We start from the raw sequence: 20,868 nt of genomic DNA on the forward strand, positions 1-20,868 counted from the left end.
CCAGGAAAGGATAACTGACTCCATAACAGAGATTGTAATAGCCAAGGGGGTGAGATGGTCATGTCTAAGGCCTGCTGCATGGCTAGGTTTAATTGGCTGGGTTCAGTCTGAAGAAACCCAATTCGATGAACTGCACGGAAACGGTCAGTGCCTTTGGGGACTCTCAGGTAACTTCTCCAGCTCCCAGCTTGCAGGGCAGGGAAGGAGACATTTTGAAGGGGAGTTGCATTCAGCACAGCACAGGAGGAGAGACCCGGCCTGGGAAGAAAACACAGTCTAGTGACGGAGAGGATGATGATGGTGATTGATTTGTATTCCAGTAGGGCCTAGAGGCCCAAACCCCATTGTGCTGGGCTGTGTGGCCAAACAGGGAACAAAAAGAGGATCCCTGCCCCAAGGATCTTACAGCCTGCATTAAACAGAGTCCTGGGGGAGGAAGATGCATTCGAGGTCAACCTGAGCGGGGAGCTTCACTGAAGGGCAGCCCGGGCAAGGGAGGCGAAGGCCAAGTGACCCAGGGTGGAGGCGCCGCTCCCCAGCCTGGGGAGAGGGGCGGGAGTGGATTATGCTGGGCACAGGAGAGGCTGCCACGACCACCCAAAGGGCGGCCTTCCCATCCCTCCTGGGGGGGAGGAAGACGCAGGAGGGCAGGGAGCTGCGCTGAAGGGCAGCCCAGGGAAGGGAGGCGAAGGCCAAGTGACCCAGGGTGGAGGCGCCGCTCCCCAGCCTGGGGAGAGGGGCGGGAGTGGCTTGCACCGGGGGCCCCGGGGAGGCGGTCACCACCAGCCCCGGCGCTGGCGGATGGCCCGGGCCCCGGCTCAGGCCGCGGCGGGGGCGGGCGCGGGGGCGGTGCGAGGCCGGGCCGAGGGAGCGCAGCCCGGCGAGCTGCGGCAGCGAGTGGGCTCCAGGGGAGGCTGCCTGCGCGGCGCGGCGCGGCGCGGCGCGCACCCCCCCCCAGCGCCGGGCTCCGGGCAGGGCGGGCGATGCAGCAGGCGAGGGAGCAGCAGCAGGTGGTGCTGATCAGCCGCAGGACAGGAGCCCGCCGCCGCCATTAAACAATCGCCGCCGCCGCCGCCGAGGGAAGCTGCAGCCCCGGGCCGGGGCCGCGCCGCGCAGCGCAGCGGGGGGGAGGCGGCCAGGGCTGGGGCGCTGCGCAGAGGGGGGACAAAGGCGCAGCGCGGGAGGCGGCGGCGGGCGGCCCAGTGCCCGGGAGGCGGCGGCGGCGGCGGCTGGTCCCGGCCCAGGCAGCAGCAGCAGCCGGAGCCGAGCCTGACATGATGTTTCCGCAAAGCCGGCACTCGGTGAGGGGGGGGCGCGCGGGAGTGGGGGGGGGCCGATGGCACCCGAGTGTGCGTGGGGGGGCGGGGGGAATGCGTGGGGTAGGGGGGGAGTTCACTGCAGTGGAATGTGGGGTGGGCGCCCCGGAGTGCGCGGGGGGGGGGCGGGGAGTGCGTGGGGTGGGGGGCTGGGCGCCCCGGAGTGCGCGGGGGGGGCGGGGAATGCGTGGGGTGGGGGGCTGGGCGCCCCGGAGTGCGCGGGGGGGGCGGGGAATGCGTGGGCTGGGCGCCCCGGAGTGCGCGGGGGGGGGCGGGGAATGCGTGGGCTGGGCGCCCCGGAGTGCGCGGGGGGGGCGGGGAATGCGTGGGGTGGGGGGCTGGGCGCACCGGAGTGCGCGGGAGGGGCGGGGAATGCGTGGGGTGGGGGGCTGGGCGCACCGGAGTGCGCGGGGGGGGGGGGGCTGGGCGCAGCCGAGTGCACATGGGGGCAGGGGAATGCGTGGGGGGGGGGTTGGGCACACTGGAGTGTGCATGGGGGGAATGCGTGGAGGAGCTGGGTGCACTGGTGTGGGAGGGGGGGTGCCTGGGAGACTCCGAGCACAGGAGTATGTGTGTGGGGCGGGGGGCTCTGGGGTAAATGCAGGGGGCCCCGGAGGGTAAGGGGATGCGTAGGAGTGGGAGGGCCTGGAGGCGAAGCTGGTGCTGGGGATATGTGCTTAGGGGCTGGGCCGGGTGGCTCGTGGCTGAGAGGCCCTGGCGGAGGTGGGGTGTAGGGAGGGGGCTTAGGAAGTGAGAGGGTGGGGGTGGCATGGGGGGGTCAGCAGGGCACGGCGGGGAAGTGGGTGGCTGGTGGTCCCCTTGACCCAGGAAGTGCAGTTGGGAGAAGCTGCCACTGCCTCCTCGTGCTTGAAGGGCCTAGCCCCTGGCAGCAGGGAAAGGGGGTGTTGCTGTGAGGAGGGGGTGGTTTGGCATATTTTGGGGTGCAGTGGGGTAATTGGGTGGGGTGGTGGGGCAAGCTGGGAGGGATATGGAGGTGCCGGGTGGGACAAGTTGGGGGGTCGAATGCTGGGGGTACGGGTTGTGGTCTGCTGTGGGGTTGCATGCTTGGGGGTTCTACTTGGAATATGGGGGTGCTGGGTGCAGCAGTGTAGGGGTTGGGTGCTGGCTGGGGCAGGCTGGTGGAAGGGGTGCTAGATTTTGGGGTGCTGATTGAGACAAGTTGGGGGTTCAGTGCTAGATGGGGCAGGCTGGTGGGATGCAGGAGCTGGGGGTACTAGATGTGTTTGGGGGGATGGTGGCTGGGACATGGTGGTGGGAGGGGTGCAGAGGGTATTGGGGGGAGTGTGGTGTGTTGGGGTGTGTGTGTCAATCAGCACATTTACCTGAGTAGCTTTTTTCCTTTCCATAAAGCTGGTTGCTTTGCTCCCTCTGTTTTTTTGTTGTTTTTTTTTTTGGGAGGGGGAAATGTGCTCACTGGAATATTTCTCTTCTCCTCCCCCCTTACTGCAGTGGGGGCTTGAGCCCATGATTATCCTGACAGAAAAGAATAAATGTTTGTTCTTCCTCCACTTTTTAATACCCACGTCTATTTAGAGCCATGTAGGAGTGTTGCCTTAAAACAAACTAGGCTGGAAGATCGGGGGTGGGGGAGGAGGGTGTCATAAACCCACCTCCACCCTTGTCAATTCTCCTTGTAAAATTCTGTGTCGGATTTCTCGAGTGGGGTGCTTCCTGGTTGAAGAGGTGCCCTGGTTCCTGTTATTAAAGGAGGCGTTGTGGCAAAGGCCCTGGGAATGGTGATCAGCGAGGTGAAAGCGGGGCTTAGCGGTTAGGATGCTAGCCTGTTTGTGCCTCAGTTTCCCATCTGTAAAATGGAGATGATGAGCCCTGCTCTCCCTCACAGGGGTGCCGTGGGGATAAACGCATTAAAGATTGGGAGTCGGTGAGATATCTGGCCCTCTGCTAAGTGCTGTAGACAGCAGGGCAGTGCCAGGGCTACGTGACCTTGGGCAAGTCATGTCATCTTTCTGGGCCTGCATTCCCTATCTGAGAGATGGGGGTAATAGGTGTCTCCCAGGGGTGGAGTGCTGCTTAATTCATAGACTCATAGAATATCGGGGTTGGAAGGGACCTCAGGAGGTCATCTACTCCAACCCCCTGCTCAAAGCAGGACCAATCCCCAACTAAATCATCCCAGCCAGGGCTTCGTCCAGCCTATGAATTAATTCCAGCTCCTTGGAGCAAAAGTGCTCCAGTGCTGTTCTTGCAGTCATTGCTAGGGGCCTGGAAGCAGGGGGTGACTGCCCAGTGCTGACCCTCATCCGTGGGGCGTGAGGGCAGCTGTGCTGGAGGGGCAAGGGCTGGTCGGGGCATTGCTTTCCCTCCTGCCACATTGCCAGGCGCTCTGTTCTGTGTCGTTAAAGGGCTCGTCTCACCTGCCACAGCAGCTGAAGTTCACAACCTCCGATTCCTGTGACCGGATTAAGGACGAATTCCAGCTCCTGCAGGCTCAGTATCACAGGTGAGCCTGAGTACCCTGCGGCTAGCCACAGCCTGGCGGGCGACAGTGTCCTCCAGCCCTTCTGCGCCTGGTCCGGCTCTCGGTGCCTAAGGACTGCTGGGAGCCAGCGGGGATGTTTTCCAGTGCCCAGGCCAAAGTGCGGTGTTGTCTTGGTGACACCCCTCCTCCCGGTGAGCCGTAGCGGCTGCTCTCCTAATACGTGACGCTCTTGGTATCTAGCCAGAGATGGCGGTGATAAATGATGCTTTCGCAGGTGGGTCCCCAGGGCCTGTCACTCGTTCTCTTCTGGTGTGACGCTTTAAAAATTAAAAAAGGGCTCTCCAGGCCGGGAAGGATTGTCCAGAGGCTGATTTGCTCGATCGCTACGTGATGATAGACGGTTGGAAGAACCAGAGCAGTTTCTCTCAGCCTTCCCCCTAGTATAGCACTGCAGTTGCCAGGGAAATAGAACTGATCCTAACAGGTGATCCCAGAGGGAGGAGAAAGAGACCCGAGCAATGTGCTTTGGAGGAGGACTTCCTTCCCAGTGGCCAGACTTGAAATGTAATTGAGCGCATTAGAGGAAGGATTGGCCATGGCTAAAATGGCAGCAGGTTGTGGAAAAAGAATAATCATGCAGTGTTATAACCCTGTAGATAATGAAAGCTGAATGCTTTAAAATTTTCCCTTGAGCAGCAGTGCTGTTGGTTTGTCCTTTGCTCATCTATGACGAGGACGATGGACTAGCCAGTTGCACTCTGGTTGGGAGTTTCTAATCAGTTTTGCCTTCTAACTCCCATGCACTAGCCCGTGGCGGCAATGTTTCGGTTGCCACCGCTGCAGAGGAATGTTTAAATTAAAGAATTTCAAATTTTTCAAAGAAATGTTTCTAAGGATCTTAAGATTTGGCTTTTATTGTAACAACACCTAAAATGTGGGGGCTAAATCAACCTGATGGTATCCTCTTTAATTATCGAATCTGCCATTAGGATCTGTCCATTTTGTGCCCTTATGGATATGACTTTTCATGGCTGTTAGCTTGTACATCTAGCACGGCTATGATTTTCCCATGTGCCTTGCATCCCAGTCAGGCTTCTGCTGAACAGTAGGAGTGCAAGTTCATAGAATCATAGAATATCAGGGTTGGAAGGGACCTCAGGAGGTCATCTAGTCCAACCCCTTGCTCAAAAGCAGCACCCATCCCCAATTAAATCATCCCAGCCAGGGCTTTGTCAAGCCTGACCTTAAAAACTTCTAAGGAAGGAGATTCCACCACCTCCCTAGGTAACGCATTCCAGTGTTTCACCACCCTCCTAGTGAAAAAGTTTTTCCTAATATCCAACCTAAACCTCCCCCACTGCAACTTGAGACCATTACTCCTTGTCCTGTCCTCTTCTACCACTGAGAATAGTCTAGAACCATCCTCTCTGGAACCACCTCTCAGGTAGTTGAAAGCAGCTATCAAATCCCCCTCCTCATTCTTCTCTTCTGCAGACTAAACAATCCCAGTTCCCTCAGCCTCTCCTCATAAGTCATGTGTTCCAGACCCCTAATCATTTTTGTTGCCCTTCGCTGGACTCTTTCCAATTTCTCCACATCCTTCTTGTAGTGTGGGGCCCAAAACTGGACACAGTACTCCAGATGAGGCCTCACCAATGTCAAATAGAGGGGGACGATCACGTCCCTCGATCTGCTCGCTATGCCCCTACTTATACATCCCAAAATGCGATTGGCCTTCTTGGCAACAAGGGCACACTGCTGACTCCTATCCAGCTTCTCATCCACTGTCACCCCTAGGTCCTTTTCCGCAGAACAGCTGCCTAGCCATTCGGTCCCTAGTCTGTAGCTGTGCATTGGGTTCTTCCGTCATGCCAAAAGTATTACAACAGAAGTCTGTGGTGGGCAGAAGTCGCTATTCAGAAACGACTGATTTCCCAGAACACCTCTGCCTTCAGAAGAGCCATATATGGTGTATGCAAGTGCCAGAAATACAGCTGCAGTAGACTGTAGGTCTTTCAGTGGGAGACATTTGCGAGACCTAATCTGCTGGGAAGAAATAGGTTCTGGGCAGGTAAAGGTAAAGTTGTTCCTCGTTTGAAATACAAAACCATGGCACATGCTGAAATTCTAGCCGTGGAAATCACCTGCTTTATTAAATTTAAATACATTAAATAATAGAAGATGCTGGTTTGGCTTTGTTTTTTGAGTGTCTGCATTGTCAGGAAACTAGTCAGGTAATTGTTACTTTCCCATAATGCACCCAGAATCTTTTGGGAGAGTGTGTGTAATCCTGTCCCGATAGCCCATGTGATAATTTCTGGAAACAGATCCATGCTTCAATCCTTCCTGACACCTGTGACTTAACTCACCTAAGTAAGGGCTGCAGGAGTGGATCCAAGGAGTGTAAGCCCTTCTCGTCACTGGGCAGTCTAATGCTGTTAGAGGATCTCTTTAATTATTTGTAGACACAACACAAAGACAGTCTGTATCCCAAAGAGCTTAGTCTTCTTTATAACCTCTCGATTGCTGTCGTGTTCCGGGGGGCCCATTGCACTAGGTGCTGTACAAACATACAGGAAACAACTGTTCACGAGCTGAGACTTGTAGCTCCCCCAAAGCCATTGTGATCTCTAGCCATGCTCTCTGAGCCGCTGTCTGTTTTCGCTCTTTCAGCTTGAAGTTGGAATGTGACAAGCTGGCCAGCGAGAAATCAGAGATGCAACGTCACTATGTCATGGTAAGGCTCCTCTCCAGTAGCGGAGGGCGTGGGGCAGAGGCGAGGGGCGTACCCAGTGGGACACGGTTAAACAGAACTCTAACTCTCAGATCTGCCCAATACACGACTCCCCTCCCCTCCCCCCATCAAAGTAACTGGAACGCGGCTTATCCACTTGGTGGGTGACCAGCAGATGTCACCATCTTCCTGCCTCTGTTGTGTTGCCACGTGAGGGTGGGGTCCCCGGCGAGGTGGGAGGGGAAATTTAGGGCAGATGTGTTAGAAGAATGGTTGAGAACCGCTAAACTACAAATACAGATTTGATGGGCCCCAAAGAGAGGAGAAGTTAGAAAGCTGGATTTGTAAGGAAATAAGTCAGATTGTTATGGGGCCAGCAGAGAGTAGGCTGCCGTTGTGCCGGGCGCTGTACAGATAGTCCGTGTCCTAGAGAGCTTAACGAACAAAATAGACAAGACAACAGAGTAAGGGAAACGCGCATGTCACATGCCATTTTCCAGCAGGGAGCCGAACATGGTCTCCAGGCACTCAGATACCACAGCGAGAAGGGTCATTAAAAACTGACCCAGAGGTATTTTGGGGGAGACCTGAAGGTTCTCAGGGCAGTGTTGGCAGGGGCATCATGAGACATGGCAGGGAGTTGCCAGTCCTGGGAAAGGGATATCCGTGTTCTGTAAGCAACAGGCAGGAGAACTTGGGGCCAGCCAGCCACTGGAGAAGCAGAGGTGTTACGTGCTAGGGAAGATGGAAGTGGAGTGAAATCAAAGGAGGGCTGGGGAAACCCCCAGCTGACAGGCTGATGGGAGGAAGCACGGCCAAGCAGTTCCCGCTCAGACCTGGGCATCAAGATCCAAGGGTTTGATTCCTGGCTCTGCTACTGACCTCTCAGTGCGTCAGTAAAATGGGATGTCACTTCCCATCCCAACCTGATAGGAAGTAGTGAGGCTTTGACTTGCGAGTGGTGGTGAAGGGCTGGAAGGCAAGGGCGAGACAGTGTTCTCCTCAGCTCGGTGTATTGGAAACTAGCAACGTTTGAAACTGCCGTAAAAGTGGGTTTTGTGATGCAAACGCCAGACAACGCTGACTTGTAGCACAGCTGCTGGGCGTAACTTAGACCCCAGGCTTGATCCTTCGTTACCTCGTACAGTCATCTACGCCAACACAGAGTGGGTGTGAAACGCTGCCACGTCAGAGCGGTGGGTGCTGGAGTGAAGGTGCAAGGACAGCAGAGACTCAGGCAGGGAACTGGCTGCTTGATGCACGCTTTGACGTTGGCATTCGTTAGGGAAACACTGTTCTGCTGTTCTTCTCCCAGACATGGTCAAAACTCAGCCCTCGGTAGTGCCATCTTTGGACAGGGGGTTGCCGTCGTGTATAGTTAAACACGCACCTTTAACTCCCGGCCACAGGTGGGGAGGGGCTGGAAGGACAGAGTCTGCAGCTGATGATGAGGCTTGGGCTGACATGCTCGGCTCAAGGACTTGATGGAAGTTCTTAGCGCTGTCCATAAAGATGAACCAGAGCCAGGCAGACAGCTGCTGCACTTGCCCTGGAATGTAGAGACAAGAGGCAGGAATGAATGCAGAATTTCTTCTGGGAGGAGTTACGGATTTAAAAGCAGAAATAAAAAGGGCAGTCCTACTCTGTATACATCCCCCTGCCTCAATCCCAGGCCTTGGTTGCTACACGAACAGGGGAAGTTGGCTGATAGGGGTGCTAGAGCTGTTTTTTGGACAGGGATGGGGAAGTTTTGGCAGCCCCAGCTCTCATTGATACGTGCTTTGAACCAGAGGTGGCGGAGGATAGGGGCTTGGGACAATGTGGAAGGATGAAATTCTTTTCATGAGCTAGTGAGTACCAGCAATTCTCACCTTCTGCCAATTGGTGGGGCTGGGAGCGAGAGAATTCCTGCCATTTATTAGGTAGTGCCTGGGAGCCCCAATCTGGGACCGGAACCCCATTGTGCCCGGTGCTGTACAGGCACAGAACAGAAAACCAGTCCCTGCCTCCCAAAAGCTGCCCACCTAAGTAAATCATTCAGTTTAATCCCACGTGCCCCCTGCAGACAGCTGTTGCCCTCTGTCCATCGTAGCCAGTAGCCCGCTAGCGGGGAGCGAACAGAAGGGTTTTATTTCTGAATTTGTTGGCTGCTGTGGTCATGAAACTTTGAATCGCAATTAGCGAGGGCCCCTGTTCCCTGGTCGGCTTTAAAAACGAAGAGAAGAAAATCCTCGCACGGGAGCATTGACATTAATCGGAATGAAGCAATAAGCGGATCCAAACGGCGCTATGCAGTGAACACGAGAACACCCCAGAGATGCAGCACTGGCCTCGTTGAAGTAGACAGAAGCTTTTTCCTTTGATACCAGTGGAACCAGGATTTCACCCCAAGTGTGCAGAAAAGGATGTGAAACCCTCATGCTCCAGGGCATAAATCAGCCTCTAATGGGGAGATTAATTCCCCTCCTGACCCGTACTCCTGGAACTACTTACTGCAGGGTTTCTTTCACCTTCCTCTGACACTATGTTCATAGAATATCAGAGTTGGAAGGGACCTCAGGAGGTCATCTAGTCCAACCCCCTGCTCAAAGCAGGACCAATCCCCAATATTTGCCCCAGATCCCAAATGGACCCCTCAAGGATTGAACTCACAACCCTGGGTTTAGCAGGCCAATGCTCACGCCACTGAGCTATCCCCCCTCCCCCCACCCGTTCAGTGACTCCAATCCGGCTCCTTTGCAACTTCGTTATAAACGGTTTGATTGTTTGTGACGCTCGTTGCACGTGGAGTCTTGAGTTGTTGCTGTTTCTCTTTCCTCTCCCCCCTGCAGTATTACGAGATGTCCTACGGGCTCAATATCGAAATGCACAAACAGGTGAGACAAGCTTCTCTCTCTGGGCGCTTTCTGCAGCTGCCGGGGTGGGGTGGGGTGGGAGGAGGTTGGGCTTTCTAAGAAGTTAGTTACTTTCTTCACTGAACCTCTCTGACCTGCCCCACCCCGCCTCTGCTGGCTTAATTTCATTTTGGGAGTCATCAAAAAGCCATGAAGCTTCTCTAGGCTGTAAGATTTGAGCTGCTTTCATGATGGATTCATTTCCTTGGGCTCCCCTGCACAGACGCACGCTTGCCTCGATGCTTGCTGGTCATTATATTTCCATGGCAGATGGCCATGGATTTGGGGCTAGAGTCCAGTTGGAGAGGGGAGACTGGGGGTGGGGGGGGGGGATGGGACACTCCATGCTCTGCATGTCCTGTCAGATGTTCGGCTCCGGTGGAGAAGGTGCAGGACCGGAATGAGGTGGGCATCTCCAGGGGATTGGGGAGGCACAGTGGTCCATAGACAGGCACAGATCAGAGGTAGGGCCCCTGAAGGGTGTGATGCCAGACTGAGCAGCCTCCCCTCCGGAGAGCTGTTGGAATGCTCAGTACGACACAGAGCCGGGCCTAGTTCATAACCCCCGGAAATCTTGTTTGGACTTGCTGATCTCCTTAGCAGCTGCTGCTTCCTCCCTGTCACGTGTTCCACTGAAAAGGCAGGGGAAGCAGGAAGAATCTTTTAAAGAGTCTTTGAAAACAATTAGCCTGTGATTCACGAGGACTTGTGCTGTATGGGTTTTTTTTTTTTGGTTTTTGGTTTTGTTTTTTTAAGTGTTCCCAGGCCGTAGAAAATGCTTGTGGTCCACTGTTGTATAACAGCCCCAGGGACGGGCAAGCTGCTGGCAGACGGGGAGTCTCTTTGATGGGGAGAATCTGGGAGGCTGCAGATTTTATGCACCTTTTAAATCTCTCTTTGGCGTGGGGGCTGGTAAAATTCGGTCTCTTCTGTGGGCCTCTGGGTAACTTCAAACCCCTGCTGCTGACCCAGGCCCCAGCACCAATCCAAAATTAAATGTTTCTAGTTAAAGGGCAACCCCTGCTCTGGATGGAAGATGCTGCAGAATTTGGCAGGCCCGAGTAGGGGACATGAAGCACAGTTTGTAGACCCCAGCTGTTTTCAGTGCTTTCTGGAGGCCTGATTTTCAAAAAGCAATGAGCCCCCACTCCTAAGGAAATACCCGGCCCCTTCTGTTGTCTCACGTTGGGCACTCAAAAAAATCACCAGTCCCTATACATATGGATTTCCTCGTTCCACGGCTATTTAAATAAAACCAAAAACTGGGTTCTGTCTGCACCTTGTTTCTAGTCTGAATTTGTCTAGCGTCAACTTCCAGCCACTGGACCTTGTCAGACCTCTGCTAGTGTGAAGAGCCCTCGGTTTTTATCAAACATCTCTTTCCCGTGCAAGTGCTTCAGCTGTGATCAAGTCACCCCTTAACCTTCTCTTTGATAAGTTCCTTGAGTCTGACGCTACCAGGCATGTTTCCCAATCCTTTAATCTCTCTCCTGGCTCTTCTCTGAATCCTCTCTAGCTTTTCATGTTAGGTCCCCAACCTGCTTCATGGCTTCTGTAAAGCCCATTAGGTGCCTGTCTGCAACATCAACCTGGCCCTGTATTCCTCTCCCTTCAGTTGGAATCCGTCCTTTATTTTTATATATATATATTTTTTTATGAACAGCTTTGCTCATTCCCCAGGAGAAGTGTTAAAAAAACGTTTAGAGTCTCTTTAGTAAACCCCATGGGAACCAACTGACACTGTTGTTTTATCTGATCTCTGCTGTGGTTTTTTTCTTTTTGCCCTTATTAAGTATCGGCCTTTGTCTCTCCCTGGGCCTATTGGTTGTTATTAACCAAGTCTCCCACTTGCTAGCTCAGCTGCTGGGAGAACGTTCCTGGTGCAAACTCTCAAGATTTATAGAATTTAAAAAAAAGAATAATTTGTGGGAGGGGGTGAGATGATTCCAAGGAGACCTACAACTGATTTCACCACCGCCTCTCCCTCTTGGAAGTGAGAGCAACAGTGAAACAAATGTCTGTCTGAATCTGAGCATTGTACATAATTCAGCACTTCCCAGTCTGGTTTCTAATAAATTTCCTTCCTATAGGCCCCTGCTTTCTTTATTAAATGCATATTTGAGTCCCTGAGAGGGAAGGGAGAATATTGAAAACTCAGTTGGTGGGATCAGCAGGATTTCGTTTTGCAAGGGTCTGGAGTGGATTTATTTTTTTTTCTAAATGAGTCTGGGTGGCTCCTGCTAGGAGGCAGGGAGGTTGGGGGTTGGGGGGCTGCTCAGGTGAACAGACCTTGATCAGGGCAGATAATCTGCAGGGAGTGTACCAATTTCTTCTGACCTTTTTTGTTTTTAATTCCAGGCTGAAATTGTCAAGCGGTTAAATGGGATTTGCGCTCAAGTCTTGCCCTACCTGTCTCAAGAGGTAACCTTTTTACACTGTGAATCGCGGGCAGTGGGGACTTTAAAAACACTGCTTAGAAGAGCCTGATCCTGCCAGTTGCCAAGTGCCTTCAGGTCCCTCTTGAGTTCAGTGGGCATTGTGGGGCCACCCCACCGATTTGGGCAGGTGTGGTCAGATAATTTCAAGCGCTCAGCCCTCCTGATCAGGCCCAGGTTGTTTCCAAAGAGCTCTGCACCCGATGCACCAAATCTGGAAGATGTGATCACTTGCTTTAATGCCTCCATTGGAGCTCACTAGGGCTGTCAAGCAATTAGAAAAATTAACCGTGCAATTAAACAATAATAGAATACCATTTATTTAAATATTTTTGGATGTTTTCTACATTTTCAAATGTACTGATTTCAGTGACAATACAGAATACAAAGTGTACAGTGCTCACTTTATATTGATTTTTGTTTGCAAGTATTTGCACTGTAAAAAACAAAAGAAATAGTATTTTTCAATTCCTCTAATACGGGTACTGTAGTGCTATCTTTCTCATGAAAGTTGAACTTACAAATGAACAACTATGTACACAAAAAACTGCATTCAAAATAAACAATGTAAGATTTTAGAGCCTGCAAGTTCACTCAGTCCAACTTCTTGTTCAGCCAATCGCTCAGCCAGACAAGTTTGTTTACATTTTCAGGAGATAACGCTACCTGCTTTTTGTTTACAATGTCACTTGAAAGTGAGAATGGGTGTTCTCGTGACACTGTTGTAGCCGGCGTCGCAAGATATTTACGTGCCAGATGCGCTAAAGAATCATATGTCCCTTCATGCTTCAGCAACCATCCAGGGGACATGCGTTCATGCTGATGCCGGATTCTGCTCGATAACAGTCCAAAGCATAGCGGACTGACACATGTTCATTTTCATTATCTGAGTCAGATGCCACCAGCAGAAGGTGGATTTTCTTTTTCGGTGGCTCGGGTTCTGTAGTTTCCACATTGGAGTGTTGATCTTTTAAGATTTCTGAAAGCATGCGCCACACCCCGTCCCTCTCAGATTCTGGAAGGCACTTCTTCAGATTCTTAAACCTTGGGTCGAGTGTGGTAGCGATCTTTAGAAATCTCACATTGGTACCTTCTTTGCGTTTTGTCAAATCTGCAGTGGAAGTGTTCTTAAAACGAACATGGGCTGGGTCATCATCCGAGACTGCTGTAACATGAAGTATATGGCAGAATGCGGGTAAAACAGAGCAGGGGACACACAATTCTCCCCCAAGGAGTTCAGTCACAAATTTAATTACCGCATTATTTTTTTTTAACAAGTGTCATCAGCATAGAAGCATGTCCTCTGGAATGGTGGCTGAAGCATGGAAGGGGCATACGAATGTTTAGCACATCTGGCAAGTAAATACCTTGCAATACCGGCTACAAAAGTGCCATGCGAATGCCTATTCTCACTTTCTGGTGACGTAAATGAGAAACGGGCAGCATTATCTCCCGTAAATGTAAACAAACTTGTTTGTCTGAGCGATTGGCTGAACAAGAAGTAGGACTGAGTGGACTTGTAGGCTCTGAAGTTTTATGTTTTGTTTGAGTGCAGTTAAGTAACACAAAAAATCTATATTTGCAAGTTGCACTTTCATGACAGAGATTGCACTACAGTACTTGTATGAGGTGAACTGAAAAATACAAATATTTGCACTGTAAAAATGATAAACAAAAATAGTAATTGAAATCAAAATGTATATTATTTTTATTACAACGCAAAATACAATGTATATGAAAATGTAGGAAAACGTCCACAATATTTAATAAATTTCAATTGGTTTTCTATTGTTTACCAGTGCAATTAAACCTGTGATTAATCGCGATTCATTTTTTTGAGTTAATCGCATGAGTTAACTGCAATTCCTCAACAGCCCTAGAGCTGACCGTTCTGAAACTCTGGCCTGAAACATTTAAAGTAGCCCTTGAGTGTTCTCCCCCTTTCTACATGTTATGGCTAAAATATCCTGTCCTTTGTGGAGCATCCGCAGACGAAGATGGCCTCTGTTCTCGCTCCATGAATTTCCCAAGATTAGAGTCATCGGCTGTTTCTGTGAACTATGGTTGGGGCATGCGGGCAGCTTATTAGAAGGACGGAGTGTGTATTTAAAAAAAACAAAACAAAACACCTCCATGTGGCTGTTCCTTAATATTTTAATTTCTTTGCTTCAATAATTAATGTACTTGCTGCCTCTCTCTCTCTTTTAAAAAAAAAAAAAAGACTGATTAATTGGAGAGGGAGGAGGGCATTAGGGGAGAACCTGACACCTCAATTTGATTTTGACTTGGTCATCTTGGCGTGTTTACATTTGCAGTACAAGTCTCCTTAAATGATGTGACGTGCAATGGAATTGTGGTCGGAATTAGCCATAGGGGTGGGGGGCTACTTTGTTCTCCATTGGGGGAGAATTTAAGGAACTTGCAGGTCAGAGCTCTTTAACAGCTTAGCCACAGCTAAACACTCTCTGTCTTACTGCATGGCTCTCACCCTGCCCCTATGCCAAACTTGAGAAGAATCTACTTGCTGGAGATAATATTCAGAGACTTTTTCCGATTGCTACCCCATGGACCAATTACCATAGTGCCTTTTCTGAACACAGCTGCTGCTGTTCCTGTTCTGAATTTTTCTAGCATTGGTGCTGGCCTTCCCAGTGGCTCTCGAAGCTGCCTGCCATCAGAATTTGTGCCCAGGTCATGTTCCAGGGCAGGGAGCATTTGATCTCTGGAGCAAATACGTGGGTGCTTAAACTAACCAGTGTTTCTTCCTTGCTGCTTTTCATGGGGGCTGTGAGGCCTCCAAGCAGCCTGGAGTTCGCTGCATGGTCCAACTAAAGGGTAAAACTCGACCTGGTGCTGCACAGGGACCAGAGTCCAGTTGGAGCAAATCCTGACACTTCTTTGGTGGTGCAGAGGCCTTTCTTGCATTGGAAATGGGATGGGGGGGATGCATGGGCCCCCAGGTGGCAGAGTCCAGCTGTACTGGGGATCCAGGGTGAATAAAAATCCATTTCTTTAATCAAAGAAACTGGATTTTTTTTATTTAAATATTTAAAATTTAAATTTGACATTGTGACAAGTGTTAAGGCCTAAATTTACTATAGTCTGTTAAAATAATTTAAATTGTATTAAGCAGTACATATTTGCACCTGAAGTCTTAAAGTCAAACCACTGAACTGGTAGCAGGCACCAGCGAAGTACCTTTAACCAGCATTTGTTGAAGTGCTAACTCAGCTTTTGACCGCCGTAGCCTCTTTTGCAGGTGCAGGGGGAACGTATTCTTCATTTTAGTTTATTCAACTTATTCAGTTTGGTGACAAGCTCATTCAAAATTGAGAAAGCAATTGGGAGTTGGAAAAAGCAGGAATGTTGGCCTTCACAACATCCCCTGGCAATGAGTTCCACAGGTTGACTGTGCGTTGTGTAAGGAAATACTTCCTTATCTTAATTTTAAGTCTGCTGCCTATTAGTTTCATTGGTTGCCCCTGGCTCTTGTTGTGTGAAAGGATAAATAACACGTTACTTTCTCCGCACCATGCATAATTTTATAGACCTCTATCATATTTCCCCTTCGTCATTTTCTAATCTATGTATAAAAAGGAGGTATGAAAGGATGAGATCTGCTAGTTCTAATATCTTGAAGGACACTGTGACCAGAAACAATCAATTCAGTTCACTAACTACAGGTAATACTTCATTTGTTTAATAAATCAGTTAGTTTTAAATGCAAAACGTGTTTTGATTAAACTTAATTTTTTCCTCTCATATCCTGCCCATTTAATGTAGTTTTATTTAACTAACAATTTTTAAAATGTTGTTGAGCTTTTTTAATTTTGTATTTCCACCCAAGTGGAAGAGCTTGACACACCACAATTAAAAAATTAATCATCTAGTAAATAAGAAATGAGTCATTCACCATCTTCTAACAGAATTGCTTAAATAAATGTGAAGAGATACAGTATATCTTCCTGGTTGGCAAAAAGAAGCACCTAATTTAGGCTAAAGGGTATATTTAGTTGCAAATCAATTTGTTACCAACCGATGAGAATCCACCTTTCTTTAGGAAAATAACAAGAAAATACAGATGCAAAACAAGATTAAAATGGATTATTATAATCAAGGGTACTGCTTGCTGATCTAAATCATGATTAAAATTGGTGATTTTTAAATTGTTTTGGTTTAAATCGATCTACCCTACCGAGCCATGTGCTGGTACGGGAGTTTGAGGTTGGGGCAGTGGAGACAACTGAGAAGGGATGTAATAGAGGTCTATAAAATCGTGAATGGGGAAGTGTTGTTTACCCCTTCACATAACACAAGAACCAGGGGCAACCAATGAAATTAACTAGGCAGCAGATGTAAAGTTAAGATAAGGAAGTATTTCTTCACACAACACATAGTTAACCTGTGGAACTCATTACCAGGGGATGTTGTGAAGGCCAAAAGAATAACTTGGTTCAAAAAGGAACTAGATGAGTTCATGGAGGATGGGTCCCTCAATCCCGAGATGGTCATGGACACAACTCCATGATCTGGGTGTCCTTAAACCTCCAACTGCCAGAAGCTGGGACTGGATGACTGGATGGCTCACTCGATAATTGCTCTGTCCTGTTAGTTCCCTCTGAGGCACCTGGCACTGGCCACTGTTGGAAGAGAGGCTACTGGGCTAGATGGACCATTGATCTGACCCAATGTGGCCATTTTTATGACTAGTCCAAGGCATCCTCTGGCACCATGTGTGGTGGGAAGGTGAGGGAGTGGAGAGCCCCATGCCCCTAACTGTGCTCATCAGAAGATGTCCCCCAAGGCCATAAACAGGATTGAAACAATATACAGGCCTTTGAGGGGGTGCCCTGCATTGGCTGTGAAACATAACCCAGGAGTCCCCTGGCCTAGGCATAACTCTGTTGGAAAAGTCTGGGCTGGTGGCTGTGTTATGGAGAGGAATGCCCTGCGGTGAAGGCCCTGGACTGGGATCCAGGAACTCATGGTTCTGTTCTCGGGTCTGCTACAGACTTCTTGAGCTTTACCTCCCTGTGCCTCGGTTCCCCGTTGGTGAAGAGGGGATAACACCGGCCTGTTTAGCTCGTGAGCTCCTAGGAACAGAGATTCTCTCACATCTATCACCCTAAGGCCCCGGTTTGAGCTGGGACGTGTAGGTGTCCCTGTAGGGTGAATAATAGCCATAATAATGACTGGGTTTGTAGCTCTGTAGGGGAAGCCAATGCTAAAGCGCTCAGGCTTGGGGAAGCTTCCCGTTCCTTCCGCTCCTCCATTTCCTCCAGGGACGGCATCTGTACTGGAATGGAGAACCTGGAACTTGCTCACCAAGAAGCAGGAAACTTGCAGCTTCCTGACCCAGTGCAAGCTTGTGCCCCATGTGCTGTGGCAGCATTTTGCCCTTTGATTCCCTTTCCGTAGCGTGGGGCTGATCCTTGATGTCGGGTGATCCTTTGATTTTTAACTCTTTGTGTTGGGCTTATGCCATTTAACCGGCCTCTCTTTCTCCGGAGTCTGTAGGGGGCTGGACAGTAGGCCATGTGGCTGTTCTGCCATGTGGCCTCCCTTTTCCCCTCTACTGCTCCCAGCTTTGCCAGTCTCTCTCCCCCTTGATCTGGAGGGACTGTTACATCTAGGGCTGGAGGCTAGCCTGCTCTATCTGCGCCCCAGCCATTGAAGGTGCCAGTTAGTCCCCCCTTGTCCCACTGGGGGCTCTCTGGTTTGCCCACTCCCCTGCTGTGTATCTCCCCTGGGCAATTCGTCTGGTGCAGCAGGCGGGGAGGGGTGGCACACAAGAGCGGGCAGCCGTGGCATGTAGGAAGAGGACTGAACAGACTCTCACAGTCAGGGTGTGAGTCATCCAGGTGGGGCAGAAGGGGGGAAATCTTGCCCTGCCGGTGATGTCTGTTCTGCAGGTGAAGGCCGGACATTGCCAGGGCTGGTGAGGGGGCACCTTTCCCGGGTTCAGAATTCACATGTGCAGCTACAAGTAAATCCAGAGAGGGGCAGGGGCTTCAGGTCGGGAACAAGCAGAAGGTGCTCAGCTCCTGCAAGCAAAATCTCTTGGCTTGCTACCCATCAGCGGCATATGTACATGGGGCCGGATCCTGCAGCGCATGCTCGGGGGAACATCTCTCCTGCCATTCATACGCAGGGAGCATTGCAGGATCAGGCCCTTTTACAATCTCCCTCCTCACCTGAGCCTCTCCTAGGACCGGAATTAACCCAGGTCGGGATGCGTTTAACCTGCCTGGCAGTGCAACCTGCTGGGAGAACCGAGGGGTCACTGGCCTGGGCTAGACCCAGCCGTGTTGAGTAACGCACAGTGATTTTAAATGACTCAAAAGCTGTCTTGTTTCCCCCCCTCCCTTCTCTACCCCCCCCCAGCACCAACAGCAGGTCCTGGGAGCCATTGAACGAGCCAAGCAAGTGACCGCACCAGAGCTGAATTCCATCATCCGTGTACGTGATGCGCGGTTAGGAGCGGCTGTGGGGAGGGGGGAGAGCATGAACGCCAGCCTCAGATCCCTTTGGCTAAACCCGGGGCAGGAACCAAGTGACGCCAGCCTGAATTCTTTAAATCAGACAGGCCCTGGCATGCCACAGGGTGGGGCCACAGTGGAGAGGGTTGTAGCTCTTCTGCAGGGGAACTGGTGGGGCTCTGAGCCCTGTCCCCTTGGCCTTTGCCCCCCACCCCACCCAAACCGACGCAGGCTGTTGGCACATCGTTGTTGCCAGCAGCTGCCTCTGATGCCCCCCAAGCACCACTCACCATATCGTACACTGATCCATGCACACGTGCCCTCTGCAGAGCATTTGACCTCGCTTAAGCCAGCTGGTTGCAGCTCTGCCCTGGCCAGGCTGGGTTGTAGAAGTTGCATCAGGCTGGCCTGGCCCAGCAAGAGCATGTGATAAGAGCCCAACTGGGCTGCCTCGGGCTAGGCTGTGTTCTGCGCTCACTCAGCCATCAGCAGCCGAGCTGCGTTCGAGTACCGGTGATGTGAGCGTCTAGACAGGGCTGCGGGGGTCCGTCTGGCTCGGCTCCATCCGTGCAGCGCAGGAACAGGGCTAGAGCCTGGTCGCAGCCCAGTGACCTTGCTCCCGCACAGGGTCAAAGCATAAGGCAGGGCTCGCGCAGCAGGTTTGGCTCCAAGCACCCCCAGGGCCCGGAACATGGCTGAGCCTAAAGCTGTAGCCTGGTCTGGACACAGCTCAGTCATGAGTGTAACTCATGGGGGAGGGGAAGGTTACAGGTCCTCCTCTGTGCCTGATCCACATTGGGGGGCGAGTCTGTTACAGGGCCCTACAGAGCCCAGACTCTTCAGCTCAAGCTTGAGCGGCCTACGCTTTTAGTGCTGGAGGTCGCTGGTTCAGTCCCAGCTGTTGGCCAAGATGGCATTTTGAGATGAAGCCTTTTGCAGCTGGGGTACCCAGAGGCAGCAGCTTCCCCAGCGGAGAGGGGCCCTTAGCGGGAGTGGGGCTGCCCGCTTCCCAAACGACACATGACCCTCTCCCGTTGTCTGTCTGTCCATCATTCTCTACAGCAGCAGCTTCAGGCTCACCAGCTCTCGCAGCTCCAGGCTCTGGCTCTCCCCCTGACTCCGCTGCCCGTGGGCCTCCAGCCCCCTTCCCTCCCGGCTGTCAGTGCCGGCACTGGGCTCCTCTCGCTCTCCGCCCTGGGCTCCCAAGCTCACCTCTCCAAGGAGGACAAGAACGGTCACGACGGGGACACCCACCAAGATGACGACGGGGAGAAGTCGGATTAAAGTGAGGGGTTGGGGGGGAGGGGTTCAGTAAAAGATGCAGTATCGCTCTGGTCAACACTCCGCAGAACTGCAGTAGTCTGTACGGTGGCAGCCCACCAGGCACACAACCCATGCGGTGCCCCCCCCCCCATGCCCGGGATGGGGGGGGAGTGGGAATCCGAGCCTCCATCTCCCTTGAGAACGGAGTAGAAATGAGGCAGCAACAAACACCACGGCTACGAACGCGGGGCTGTTAAATTCCACTCTCCGCCAGCCCCCCAGATCCCTCGCTGGCCTGGGCTCGGGCCGAGCACTGCTGTCCCCAGCTCTTGGCCCGCAGTAGGTTGATCTGACCCCGGGCTGGGCAGATGGGCCCAGCTGTGTCTGGACTCTGGGTACTGCATGCAAGCCCAGTGGTACCGTTCTGCCTCTTTTCTCCCCCCGCCGCCCCTCCCCGGTGCGTATTTAAAGATACAGACCCGTTCTCCATCCCAGTCCTCCCTGCCCCTCCACGCCCCCACCTCTGTAGGTTTCGATTGCGTCTCGCTGGTTCTGGACCGGTTCTCTCTCGGCACCCCACCTACACTAATGCCCGCTTTGCACCTTGCTGCCCTGCATGTATCCCTGTTTAACCCGTCCTGGGAGCACAGTACTAGTCCAGCGCCCCCAGGCGCCAGGTGTTTCTCTTCGCGCTGCTTCTCCACTTGTGGCTGGAGCCCCCCCGCCCGCTGGCCCTCCTCAGCCTTGGACCTGGCTGTCTGTGATGGTGGGAGGAAGGGAGGGGAGAAATCAGACCAGATTAGAACCTCCCCCCACCCCACACTTCCCTGCCCCCCCACTGTTTGAAAAAGGATACTGCAGCTTTCTCTGTTTCTATTTCAGTGCGCTAGCGTGTCTTTCTTTTAAAAAAAAAAAAACACAAAATGGAGTTTAAAAAAAAAAAAAAGAATCTCGTGTTTGTATATAGTCCTTTAGAGAGAAATCTTGTTTTGCTTTTTGTGTTTAATCACTCGACCTATACTAAGAGGAACTGAAGATGCTGTATTGAGGATGTTACTAGCTGTGCCTTTCAAATAAAGAAATAAGAAGGTTGGTTAACCCCGCGAGTCAGCTGCTGCTCTCTGGGCCTTTGGTAAAGAGAAGGGGAGAGGGTGGGTTCTGTTCTACCCCCTGGGGCAGAAGCACAGGACCTGGGTTCTTTGCCTGACTGGTTGTGTGGCCTTGAACGGCCCTGCTCCGTGCCTCAGTATCCCCATCTGTAAAATGGGGGTGGGTCTTCCTATTAT

General features: G+C 51.7%; 1 protein-coding gene across 2 annotated transcripts; it reads left to right on the top strand.

Moving 5' to 3' along the window:
• The first annotated feature begins 891 nt into the window (after positions 1-891).
• TLE5 (TLE family member 5, transcriptional modulator) lies at positions 892-20,680 on the top strand. 2 transcript variants are annotated; one of them, XM_073323710.2, is made up of 7 exons: positions 892-1,301; positions 3,701-3,798; positions 6,451-6,514; positions 9,343-9,387; positions 11,764-11,826; positions 18,225-18,299; positions 19,385-20,680. In XM_073323710.2, the coding sequence occupies exons 1-7, from the start codon at positions 1,275-1,277 to the stop codon at positions 19,601-19,603; spliced, it is 591 nt and encodes a 196-aa protein (XP_073179811.1). In that variant the 5' UTR covers positions 892-1,274; the 3' UTR covers positions 19,604-20,680. The 2 variants fall into 2 exon arrangements, with proteins under 2 accessions (XP_073179811.1, XP_073179810.1); XM_073323709.2 differs by having other exon boundaries at positions 902-1,301; positions 19,382-20,680.
• Positions 20,681-20,868: the final 188 nt, after the last annotated feature.

The sequence above is a fragment of the Lepidochelys kempii genome, chromosome 25 (assembly GCF_965140285.1).
Source record: "Lepidochelys kempii isolate rLepKem1 chromosome 25, rLepKem1.hap1, whole genome shotgun sequence".
NCBI classification, from domain to species: Eukaryota; Metazoa; Chordata; order Testudines; family Cheloniidae; genus Lepidochelys; species Lepidochelys kempii.